General features: G+C 40.7%; 1 protein-coding gene across 2 annotated transcripts in view; it reads right to left on the bottom strand.

Moving 5' to 3' along the window:
* Positions 1-837: 837 nt before the first annotated feature.
* Positions 838-12,695, bottom strand: part of LOC141270508 (uncharacterized) — a 43,757-nt gene continuing 31,899 nt past the window's right edge. Inside the window, exons 7-10 of one of the 2 annotated variants that reach the window (XM_073680519.1) lie at positions 6,308-6,414; positions 5,999-6,178; positions 5,792-5,915; positions 838-2,400 (exon numbers count right to left, since the gene is read on the bottom strand). In XM_073680519.1, the coding sequence (XP_073536620.1) occupies positions 1,148-2,400; positions 5,792-5,915; positions 5,999-6,178; positions 6,308-6,414 (1,664 nt within the window). In that variant the 3' untranslated portion in view covers positions 838-1,147. The remainder of the gene's footprint in view (positions 2,401-5,791; positions 5,916-5,998; positions 6,179-6,307; positions 6,415-12,695) is intronic. The other variant, XM_073680520.1, reaches the window with a different exon arrangement.

The following is a 12,695-nucleotide window of genomic DNA, read 5'->3' on the forward strand; positions in this document are numbered from 1 at the left end:
ATAGGGGCAGTGTATAGAGAGAAGAGGAGGGGGCCTAGGACTGAGCCCTGCCCTGCGGAACCCCGATAGTAAGGGGACGAGGAGAGAAGTAGGAGCTGGCAAAAGATACAGTGAAGAATCATTAGTTTAAAAATATTTAAAATTATTTAAAAATAAAAAACACAGTATACTCACCGAACGCCTATTTCGTTGAAGTCATAGTCCACTGTAAAAAACAGAAAATAATAAACAGCAAAAATACTCACCTAACGCCCAATCCGCTGAAGCCATTGTCACCTGTAAAAAAAAATAAAAAACAACCATATGCCTCACCTGTTCGACGTGATGACATAATCCACAGTGTCCCACGAAGATCTGGGTCAGTTCTAGAGCAGTCACATCAGCAGGCTATACACTGACAGGAGTGTAATCACTTCTGTGTCAGTGTATAGCGCTGAGCTGCTGGTTGAGAGGTCACCAGAGTTCAATCAGCTGATTAGCTCCGGTGACCTCACTTACAGCACAGCCGCTGAGTGAGAATTTTCTCACGCAGCATCAGTGCAGTAAGTGAGGTCACTGGAGCTCATCAGCTGATGAGTTCACATGACCTCTCTCCCTGCAGCTGAGCGCTATACACTGTGGGGAGCGATTGCGCTCCAGTCAGTGCATAGCCTGCTGCTGGGTGATCTGATTGGTGAGTATATGGTGGTTTTTATTTTAACATTTATTTAAACTTTTTTTTTTTTTTTTACACTGTGAGCACAGACGCCGGCCGATGACAGGTCCCATCAGTGGCACATGCTATCGCTGTTATCAGACAGACGTACAGTACAGACCAAAAGTTTGGACACACCTTTTCATTTAAAGATTTTTCTGTATTTTCATTACTATGAAAATTGTACATTCACACTGAAGGCATCAAAACTATGAATTAACACATGTGGAATTATATACTTAACAAAAAAGTGTGAAACAACTGAAAATATGTCTTATATTCTAGGTTCTTCAAAGTAGCCACCTTTTGCTTTGATGACTGCTTTGCACACTCTTGGCATTCTCTTGATGAATAATAAAGGCAAAATATATTCACGCAAATTTACCACTAACATAAATAATATCAACAGTTCACATCTTAACATTTCACATTCTGATGCGAATATGGCTTTGCTCACATGTGAGTATTTTGATGTTTAACAAGAGTTGATTTCTGATTAAAACATATCCCACATTCTGAACATGAAAACAGCGTTGCACCAGTGTGAATTATCTGATGTCTAATGAGATCCGGTTTCTGATTAAAACATTTTCCACAATGTGTACATGAAAACGGCTTCTCCCCCGTGTGAATTCGCCAGTGTCTAAACAGAACTGATTTCTCGCTAAAACACTTCCCACATTCTTCACAAGAAAATGGTTTCTCCCCTGTGTGAATTTTCTTATGTTTGATAAGATTTGATTTACGGTTAAAACATTTCCCACATTCTGAGCATGAGAAAATATTTTCCTCTTTGTGAGTTTTCAGATGTCTAACAAGATTTGATTTAGCAGTATAACATTTTCCACATTCTGGACATGAATGTGGCTTTGCTCTCGTGTGAGTATTTTGATGTGTAATAAGATTTGATTTTCTGTTAAAACATTTCCCGCATTCTGAACAGGAGTATGGTTTCTCCCCTGTGTGAATTCTCTGGTGTTTCATAAGATTTGTTTTATGGTTAAAACATTTCCCACATTCTGAACATGAGAACACGTTTTCTTCTTCCGTGTGAGTTCTCAGATGTCTAACAAGATTTGATTTAGCAGTATAACATTTCTCACATTCTGAACATGCATATGGCTTTGCTCTTGTGTGAGTGTTCTGATGTGTAATAAGAATCGATTTCCAGTTAAAACATTTCCCACATTCTGAACATGAAAATGGCTTTACACCTGTGTGAATTGTCTGATGTCGAACAAGACATGATTTCTGGTTAAAACATTTTCTACATTCTGAACATGAATACGGCTTCTCCCCTGTGTGACTTCTCTGATGTCTAAAAAGATCATATTTCACGCTAAAACATTTCCCACATTCTTCGCAAAAAAATGGCTTCTTCCCTGTGTGAATTATCATGTGTGTCAAAAGATTTGATTTCTTGTGAAAACATTTTCCACATTTTGAGCATGAATGTGGCTTCATTCCAGTGTGAACTCTATGATTTATAATACCCCTTCTGTGACGTTTAGTTTTCTTAACAGTCTGTGATGAATCTAAAGACAGGACATGTTTAAAAAGATCAGAGGATACATCTTTTCTTTGAAGATCTGGAGGCATAGCTGCAATAATGGCTTGTTCTTCATATGGATCTTGTGTGATACCGTGATCATATGATTTGGAATGTAAAGTTCTATGATGTTCCTCTGAGCTCTTGGTAAAAGTACCTGACAAGGATAGAACAGATTTTATTATTTTTGAATAGTATCACCTGAAAAATTATTGTAACATATATCTAAAAATTTCTATAGGATTTGCAAGGCATGTAGCAACTCTAAAAGGTGTTATCCATGATTTTTTCGCTTGGGGCTAATAACTTAAAGGCAGGTAGTTTCTATCTCTGCCAGCTCAGAGTGGTCATGAACTGCTCCTGCCAGCGAATCTCCGGCTTCCGGTGACGTCATATCCTCTGCTCTGTCGATGGGGCATCGCTGCAGATGTTTTGATGATTGACATTTGAATCCCCTCTGCCTAACTGAGGCGAGCCGAATGTCAACCTGCATGATGTCAGCTGTCAAGCCCCGTCGACAGAGCAGGATGGAAGAGAAGGCGCTGTTCGGTTAACGCAAGGTGAAGTGAAGTAGGGAAATTGCAGCCTGAACTGGCAGAGATTGTCGCCGGGAAGAACAGGCAAGTAGCATACAAAAAAATGACCAGAGTCTGTGGAAAAGAGTTCTCAATATCGATACCAAGCTATTTTTCATTAGTTAATAATCTTCTACTGGAATCTTGAAAGGGTGATATTAATTAATAATTTCTCTCTCTACACACAGTTGATGCTGGTTATATTACATAGTCGGCATTGATGTCTAACAGCAGCATGGGAGTTGAGCTCTGATCGCTGCTGTTAACCATTTACATGCTGCTGTCAATCACTGACAGTGGTATTGAAATGGAGCAATCGCCGTCATTTGTGTGGACTGGCTCCCATTGCTTTCCCCCACAATGCAATTGCGAGGCAACGATGAGTTACAACAGCAGCATCAGGCCTTCTAAAGGCCCCTGTTGCTGCCATCTTGGTACTTCCTGTGAAGCTCAGCTATGGGCTGAGCTTTGTAGGAGACTTGGAATTTCACTATATACTGCAATACTGAAGTATTGTAGTACACAGTATAAGCAACTTGTAGGGAACATGAATCTGCGATTTAAAAAAAAAGTTATTACTGGATCTGTAAAAGTCCGATCTATCAAAAAATATAATAAAATAACCCAAAAACTATAAAGAGCAAGAAACATCAAAATTCCAGGGTCTCGGAAAATGGCAACACAAAACAAAATTATATATATATATATATATATATATATATATATATATACAGTACAGACCAAAAGTTTGGACACACCTTCTGATTTAAAGATTTTTCTGCATTTTCATGACTATGAAAATTGTACATTCACACTGAAGGCATCAAAACTATGAATTAACACATGTGGAATTATATAGTTAACAAAAAAGTGTGAAACAACTGAAAATATGTCTTATATTCTAGGTTCTTCAAAGTAGCCACCTTTTGCTTTGATGACTGCTTTGTACACTCTTGGCATTCTCTTGATGAGCTTCAAGAGGCAGTCACCGGAAATGGTTTTCACTTCACAGGTGTGCCCTGTCAGGTTTAATAAGTGGGATTTCTTGCCTTATAAATGTGGTTGGGACCATCAGTTCTGTTGTGCAGAAGTCAAGTGGATACACAGCTGATAGTCCTACTGAATAGACTGTTAGCTGCTTTTTTCTTGACATAATACAAATACTAAGTAAAGAAAAATGAGTGGCCATCATTACTTTAAGAAATGAAGGTCAGTTAGTCCGAAAAATTGGGCAAACTTTGAAAGTGTCCCCAAGTACTGTTGCAAAAACCATCAAGCGCTACAAAGAAACTGGCTCACATGAGGACCGCCCCAGGAAAGGAAGACCAAGAGTCACCTCTGCTTCTGAGGATAAGTTTATCCGAGTCACCAGCCTCAGAAATTGCAGATTAACAGCAGCTCAAATTAGAGACCAGGTCAATGCCACACAGAGTTCTAGCAGCAGACACATCTCTTCAACAACTGTTAAGAGGAGACTTTGTGCAGCAGGCCTTCATGGTAAAATAGCGGCTAGGAAACCACTGCTAAGGACAGGCAAAAAGCAGAAGAGACTTGGTTGGGCTAAAGAACACAAGGAATGGACATTAGACCAGTGGAAATCTGTGCTTTGGTCTGATGAGTCCAAATAGGAGATCTTTGGTTCCAACCACTGTGTCTTTGTGCGACGCAGAAAAGGTGAACGGATGGACTCTACATGCCTGGTTCCCACCATGAAGCATGGAGGAGGAGGTGTGATGGTGTGGGGCTGCTTTGCTGGTGACACTGTTGGCGATTTATTCAAAATTGAAGGCATACTGAACCAGCATGGCTACCACAGGATCTTGCAGCGACATGCTATTCCATCCGGTTTGTGTTTAGTTGGACCATTATTTATTTTTCAACAGGACAATGACCCCAAACACACCTCCAGGCTGTGTAAGGGCTATTTGACCAAGAGGGAGAGTGATGGGGTGCTATGCCAGATGACCTGGCCTCCACATTCACCAGAACTGAACCCAATCGAGATGGTTTGGGCTGAGCTGGACCGCAGAGTGAAGGCAAAAGGGCCAACAAGTGCTAAGCATCTCTGGGAACTCATTCAAGATTGTTGGAAGACTATTTCCAATGACTACCTCTTGAAGATCATCAAGAGAATGCCAAGAGTGTGCAAAGCAGTCATCAAAGCAAAAGGTGGCTACTTTGAAGAACCTAAGTATTAAGTATATAATTCCACATGTGTTAATTCAGTTTCGATGCCTTCAGTGTGAATATAAAATTTTCATAGTCATGAAAATACAGAAAAATCTTTAAATGAGAAGGTGTGTCCAAACTTTTGGTCTGTACTGTATATATATATATATATATATATATATATTGGTTTTACAAAGTTCTAATTATTATTTCAGCACTTAAAAAAAATAGAAAAGCAATGAAAGTTTGATATCTCCATAATCGTACTGACCTGAGGAATCGTGCCGTCAGTACATTTTTGCAACACAATGAACTTCGTAAAAACAAAACCCCAAAAAACAATGGCAGAGTTGCATTTTTTTCACCATTTCTTTCAACTTGGAATATGTTTTCCTGTCTTAGTATATTGACACCATTCCCTTCACCATACATTCAAGACTACAACTAGACCCGCAAACAAGCTCTTCTAGGTCTATGTTGACAGAAAAAAATAAAAAAAGCTGTGACTCTTAATAGAAAGAGAGAAAAAGCAATGCAACATTGCATGATGTTTCGGGAAACACCCTTTTCTCATTCCAGTTGCCCGAAATGTCATGTAACAAGTGTGAATGCTCAAATCCATAGACGTCTCCATGACTCAAAATCGGAAGGCAAGGAACCTCGACAAAAATTTCACAATGGTGATTATATTGGTGTTTGCATTGTTTGACGCATATGGAAACTGTAGTGAGCACATACAGGGACTGAATTCATTCTTTACATACAGATAATTATAGGCCGTGTGTATGTAGTCCTGTCTATTACCTGGTGATGTGAGGGGCTGGGGAACCTCCATCATGACGTCCTTGTATAGATCTTTGTGTCCTTCTAAATACTCCCACTCCTCCATGGAGAAATAGACGGTGACATCCTGACATCTTATAGGAACCTGATACATACAATGATACCGTCATCCCCCCGATCCCTTCATAGCATTACTGTACAATGTCCCAGCATTCCCAGCAGTGTCACCTCTCCAGTCAGCAGCTCAATCATCTTGTAGGTGAGTTCTAGGATTTTCTGGTCATTGATGTCCTCGTGTATCAGGGGGTGAGGTGGAGGCCCCGTGATTGGGCTCAGGGGTCTTCCCCATCCCTCAGACACAGGGTCCTGACAGCGCTCACTAGAGGTCTCTTTCACTACTGTGTAATCCTGGTTATGGAGAGACACATTAATAAATCTCACTACAGACTTTTCCAGAGTCCTCACCTCTCCAGTTCTGTCCATCTGTTATTCCCATACATAAGAATGATGTAATGTGACATCATCAGAATCTCTCACCTCTCCAGTAAGCTGGAAGAGGATCTCTAGGGTGAGGTGTAATATCCTCTCTGCCATTTTGTCCCTGTTCTTATCCATACTTGATGGGTCAGGAAAATTATGGAAACCTAAATGGAAACATGTTGAGATGGAGCAAATACATACAAAATACCACGTAAAAAAATACAATTACTAGAGTTGTGATGCCGATGTAAAACAATAATGTGGTGACTCTTATTAAAGCACTGTGGACAATTTCTTCAAAATCAGTTATCTTGTGGTTATTATTTTATTGGTTAAAGGGAATCTGTCAGCAGGTTTTTGCTATGTAATCTGAGAGCAACATGATATAGAGTCAGAGAGCCTGATTGAAGCGATAGGTTAGCCCCTTCCCGACATTTGTAGTATACACCGCGTGCAGAATTATTAGGCAAATGCATATTTTGATCACTTCGATACTTTTTATACATGTTGTCCTACTCCAAGCTGCATAGGCTTGAGAGCCAACTACCAATTAAGTAAATCTGGTGATGTGCATCTCTGTAATGAGGAGGGGTGTTGTCTAATGACATCAACACCCTATATAAGGTGTGCTTAATTATTAGGCAACTTCCTTTCCTTTGGCAAAATGGGTCAGAAGAGAGATTTGACGGGCTCTGAAAAGTCCAAAATTGTGAGATGTCTTGCAGAGGGATGCAGCAGTCTTGAAATTTCCAAACTTTTGAAGCGTGATCACCGAACAATCAAGCGTTTCATGGCAAATAGCCAACAGGGTCGCAAGAAGCGTGTTGGCCAAAAAAGGCGCAAAATAACTGCCCATGAATTGAGGAAAATCAAGCGTGAAGCTGCCAAGATGCCATTCGCCACCAGTTTTGCCATATTTCAGAGCTGCAACGTTACTGGAGTATCAAAAAGCACAAGGTGTGCGATACTCAGGGACATGGCCAAGGTAAGGAAGGCTGAAAAACGACCACCTTTGAACAAGAAACATAAGATAAAACATCAAGAATGGGCCAAGAAATATCTTAAGACTGATTTTTCAAAGGTTTTATGGGCTGATGAAATGAGAGTGGCTCTTGATGGGCCAGATGGATGGGCCAGAGGCTGGATCAGTAAAGGGCAGAGAGCTCCACTCCCACTCAGACGACAGCAAGGTGGAGGTGGGGTACTGGTATGGGCTGGTATCATCAAAGATGAACTTGTGGGACCTTTTCAGGTTGAGGATGGAGTGAAGCTCAAATCCCAGACCTACTGCCAGTTTCTGGAAGACAACTTCTTCAAGCAGTGTTACAGGAAGAAGTCGGTATCGTTCAAGAAAAACATGATTTTCATGCAGGACAATGCTCCATCACATGCATCCAAGTACTCCACAGCGTGGCTGGCCAGTAAAGGTCTAAAAGAATAAAAAATAATGACATGGCCCCCTTGTTAACCTGATCTGAACCCCATAGAGAACCTGTGGTCCATCATAAAATGTGAGATCTACAGGGACAGAAAACAGTACACCTCTCGGAACAGCGTCTGGGAGGCTGTGGTGGCTGCTGCACGCAATGTTGATCGAAAACAGATCAAGCAACTGACGAATCTATGGATGGAAGGCTGTTGAGTGTCATCATAAAGAAAGGTGGCTATACTGATCACTAATTTTTTTGGTTTTTGTTTTTGCATGTTAGAAATGTTTATTTCTAAATTTTGTGGACTGATATTGGTTTACCTGGTGAAAATAAACAAGTAAGATGGGATTATATTTGGTTTTTATTAAGTTGCCTAATAATTCTGCACAGTAATAGTTACCTGCACAAACAGATATCCTCCTAGGATAGCCAAATCTAAAAAAAAAACACTCCAACTTCCAAAAATATTAAACTTGGATATTTATGAGTCTTTTGGTTTAATGGGAACATAGTTGTTGATCAATAATAAAAATAATCCTCTAAAATACAACTTGCCTAATAATTCTGCATACAGTGTATATATCCGTCATCGTCGGGAAGGACTTCCCGACCGATTCCATATATACAGTTATATGAAAAAGTTTGGGCACCCCTATTAATCTTAAGCTTAATGTTTTATAAAAATTGGTGTTTTTGAACAGCTATTTCAGTTTGATATATGTAATAACTGTTGGACACAGTAATGTTTCTGCCTTGAAATGAGGTTTATTGTACTAACAGAAAATGTGCAATCTGCATTCAAATAAAATTTGACAGGTGCATAAGTATGGGCACCCTTATCATTTTCTTGTTTTAAATACTCCTACCTACTTTTTACTGACTTACTAAAGGACTTTTTTTGGTTTTGTAACCTCATGGAGATTTGAACTTCATAGCCAGGTGTATGCAATCATGAGAAAAGCTACTTAAAGTGGCCACTTGCAAGTTGTTCTCCTGTTTGAATCTCCTCTGAAGAGTGGCATCATGGGCTCCTCAAAACAACTGTCAGATGATCTGAAAACAAAGATTATTCAACATAGTTGTTCAGGGGAAGGATACAAAAAACTGTCTCAGAGATTTAACCTGTCAGTTTCCACTGTGAGGAACATAGTAAGGAAATGGAAGAACACAGGGACAGTTCTTGTTAAGGCCAGAAGTGGCAGGCCAAGAAAAACATCAGAAAGGCAGAGAAGAAGAATGGTGAGATCAGTCAAGGACAATCCTCAGACCACCTCCAGAGAGCTGCAGAATCAACTTGCTGCAGATAGTGTCACTGTGCATCGGTCAACTATACAACGCACTTTGCACAAGGAGAAGCTGTATGGGAGAGTGATGCGAAAGAAGCCGTTTCTGCAAGCACGCCACAAACAGAGTCGGCTGAGGTATGCAAAAGCACATTTGGAGAAGCCAATTTCTTTTTGGAAGAAGGTCCTGTGGACTGATGAAACCAAGATTGAGTTGTTTAGTCATACAAAAAGGCGTTATGCATGGCGGCAAAAAAACACAGCATTCCAAGAAAAACACTTGCTACCCACAGTAAAATTTGGTGGAGGTTCCATCATGCTTTGGGGCTGTGCGGCCAATGCCGGAACCGGGAATCTTGTTAAAGTTGAGGGACGCATGGATTCCACTCAGTATCAGCAGATTCTTGACAATAATGTTCAAGAATCAGTGACAAAGTTGAAGTTACACAGGGGATGGATCTGTCAGCAAGACAATGATCCAAAACACCGCTCCAAATCTACTCAGGCATTCATGCAGAGGAACAATTACAATGTTCTGGAATGGCCATCCCAGTCCCCAGACCTGAATATCATTGAACATCTGTGGGATCATTTGAAGAGGGCTGTCCATGCTCGGCGACCATCAAACTTAACTGAACTGGAATTGTTTTGTAAAGAGGAATGGTTAAAAATACCTTCATCCAGGATCCAGGAACTCATTAAAAGCTACAGGAAGCGACTAGAGGCTGTTATTTTTGAAAAAGGAGGATCTACTAAATATTAATGTCACTTTTCTGGTGAGGTGCCCATACTTATGCACCTGTCAAATTTTGTTTGAATGCAGATTGCACATTTTCTGTTAGTACAATAAACCTCATTTCAAGGCAGAAACATTACTGTGTCCAACAGTTATTACATATATCAAACTGAAATAGCTGTTGCAAAAACACCAATTTTTATGAAACATTAAGCTTAAGATTAATAGGGGTGCCCAAACTTTTTCATATAACTGTATACATCATGGCAATAGCCCGCGAATAGAGGGCTATGCACAGGCGATCGCCGCCGGATGTCAGTTGATTCTGACAGCTGACACCTGGGACTCAGTGCCAGGAGGGGTGCCTGCACATATATTTAGTATAATGATAATTTATTATTACCGCATATATATTTATTGAACCCATAAATATTTTTCTGGAAAAAAAAGTACACATATTTGGTATTGCCGCTTCCGGAACGACCTGACTTATAAAACAGTCCCACTAGTTAACCCCTTCAGCGAACACCGTAAAAAAAAGTGAATAAAAAATGAGGCAAAAAAAACTATGCTTTATCATGATACCACCGAACAAAAAGTGGAATTAAACGCGATCAAAAAGACGAATGTAAATAAAAATGAGCAGCGTACAACGTACTGGTCACTATAACGGCAGTTTGTAATTTTCACTCAGCAACATCCACTGCTGCTTGTTTCTGGAAAACACCCATGGAGTCAAAATAGTCATTACACCTGCAGATAAATTGCCAAAGGAGTATAATTTCCAAAATGGGGTCACTTGAGTGGGGGAATCTGCTATTCTAGCACTTAGTAGTTGTGTATATGGTGTCCGCATACTATTCTAAAAAAATCTGCGCTCCAGGAGGCAAGTAGCATTCCGTCTCTCCTGAATCTCGCCGAGTGGCTAATCAGTACTGTACAGCCACATATGGGGTATTTCTACATTCAGCAGAAATTGTAGGACAGATTTTGGTGGCATTTTTACCCATTTCCCAGTGGAAAAATGTAAAATCTGGGGCTAAAACTAATTTTTGGTGATAAAAATGTAATTATGCTTTTCTTCACTGACCAATGGGATAAAATTCTGTGACCGACCTGTGGTGTCAATATGATCACTGCACCCATAGATGAAATCATTGAGAGGTGTTGTTTGTAAAATGGAGTCTCTTATGGGGGGTCTGCTGTTCTGGCACCTCAGGGGCACTGCCAATGTGACATGGCACCCTCAAACCAATCCAGCAAAATCTGAATTCCAATACGGTGCTTCTTCCTTTCTGAGCTTTGCACTTTGCATCAAAAGTAGTTTTCGACCACATATGGGGTATTGGCGGACACAGGAAAAATTGCACAACAAATTTTGGGGTCCATTTTCTCCTGCTATCCTTGTGAAAATGCAAAGATTTGGGGCTAAAAACATTTTTGTGGGAAAAATATATATCTTTCATTTTTACAGATCCACATTGTAAAATTCTGTGAAGCACCTGTGGGTTGAAGGAGCTCACTACACATCTAAATAAATTCCATGAGGGGTCTAGTTTCCAAAATGGGGTCACTTGTGGGGGTTTTCTACTGTTTAGGCACATTAAGGGCTCTCAAAACGAGACATGGCGTCCGCTAATTATTCAAGCAAATTTGACATTCAAAAAGTCAAATGGCGGTTGCGAAGACCCAGGGTGGAATTGTTAGAACTCTCCTGTTAGGTTTTTTCTAGTTTGCTGGTCACATGACCTTTTTTGCCTATTTAATCCGGCTCCGCCCTCCTGGCCTTGCTGGACTTCATTGCAATTTCTACTCTTGAGCTAGCTTGGTGCTCTGTTCCTTTCTCAGTCAGTTTTGCTAGGTCTTCGGACCTCTATGTTCTATGTTGTTTGTTTGTCTTATTTCTGCTACAATTTCTGCTAGGAGGTGTCCATCTTTCTCCCAGTCCCTAGTTCTTGTAGGGATCCCTTCCTCACATCTATAGGTCTTCGTTCAGACTAGCCGAGGACTTTAGCGGGTCTGATCGCAGGATCAGGTTCCCCGTTACATCGTAGTGATCCAGCTTAGTTCTATTGTAGGGACAGATCTCCTGTCTTTCCTTAGTGCTTGTAGCAGATCATAACAGTAACAGTAAGTCTCTAAGGAAAGACCTCCAGTTTCCATCATGGTCTCGGTTCAGGATTTGGCTCAACGCTTGCAGGGACTCTCTCTGGAGTTGGCCAAGCTCCAACAACACGTGAGTAGCTGTTCTGGAGCACATTTTGTGGAGCCAAAGGTACGTCTGCCTGATCTATTTTTTGGTGAACAACAAGATTTTTTTCCTTTAAAAATACTTGTTTATTGTACTTTCGTTTAAGACCCGGATCCTCTGGTGATGAATCACAGCGCATAGGGTTCATAATGTCACTTTTGCGCAAAGAACCTCAGGAATGGGCCTTTTCTCTCCAACCTAGTGATCCGTGCTTTAGATCAGTGGATAGTTTTTTTTCTGCTTTGGGGTTGTTGTATGATGATCCTGATCATGTCTCATCTGCTGAGTCTGAATTAAGACGTTTGAGGCAGGGATCAGGTAATGTGGAAAATTATTGTACTCACTTCCGTCGGTGGTCTGCTCAGGTAGGGTGAGCTTTGAAAAGTTTGTTTCTTGCGGGGCTAGGTGAAAGGGTTAAGGATCTGCTGATTGCTTATCCTTCACCTGGAAACTTGCAGGAGGCAATGCAATTAGCTATACGGGTGGACAGGAGACTGCGTGCAAGGGTTAATGAGAGTAAATCCTCTGCCATGTCAGCTCCGAGTCTTGAGAGGGTCTGTACTGACATTGGAGAGCCAATGGAGATTGGGGCGATGTCACCCCGCTCTCAGGAAAAAGACCGCAGATTTTCTGAAGGTTTGTGCTTTTATTGCGGTGGATCTGATCATTTCATTAGGAACTGTGTGCTTCGTGTGAACAAAGAAAAAAAAAAGGTCAGTTACGCCCGTATAGCCTGTTTAAATAC

This window comes from Phyllobates terribilis, unplaced genomic scaffold (assembly GCF_046119375.1).
Source record: "Phyllobates terribilis strain yellow unplaced genomic scaffold, ASM4611937v1 Scaffold_5__5_contigs__length_657084704, whole genome shotgun sequence".
Classification (NCBI taxonomy): domain Eukaryota; kingdom Metazoa; phylum Chordata; class Amphibia; order Anura; family Dendrobatidae; genus Phyllobates; species Phyllobates terribilis.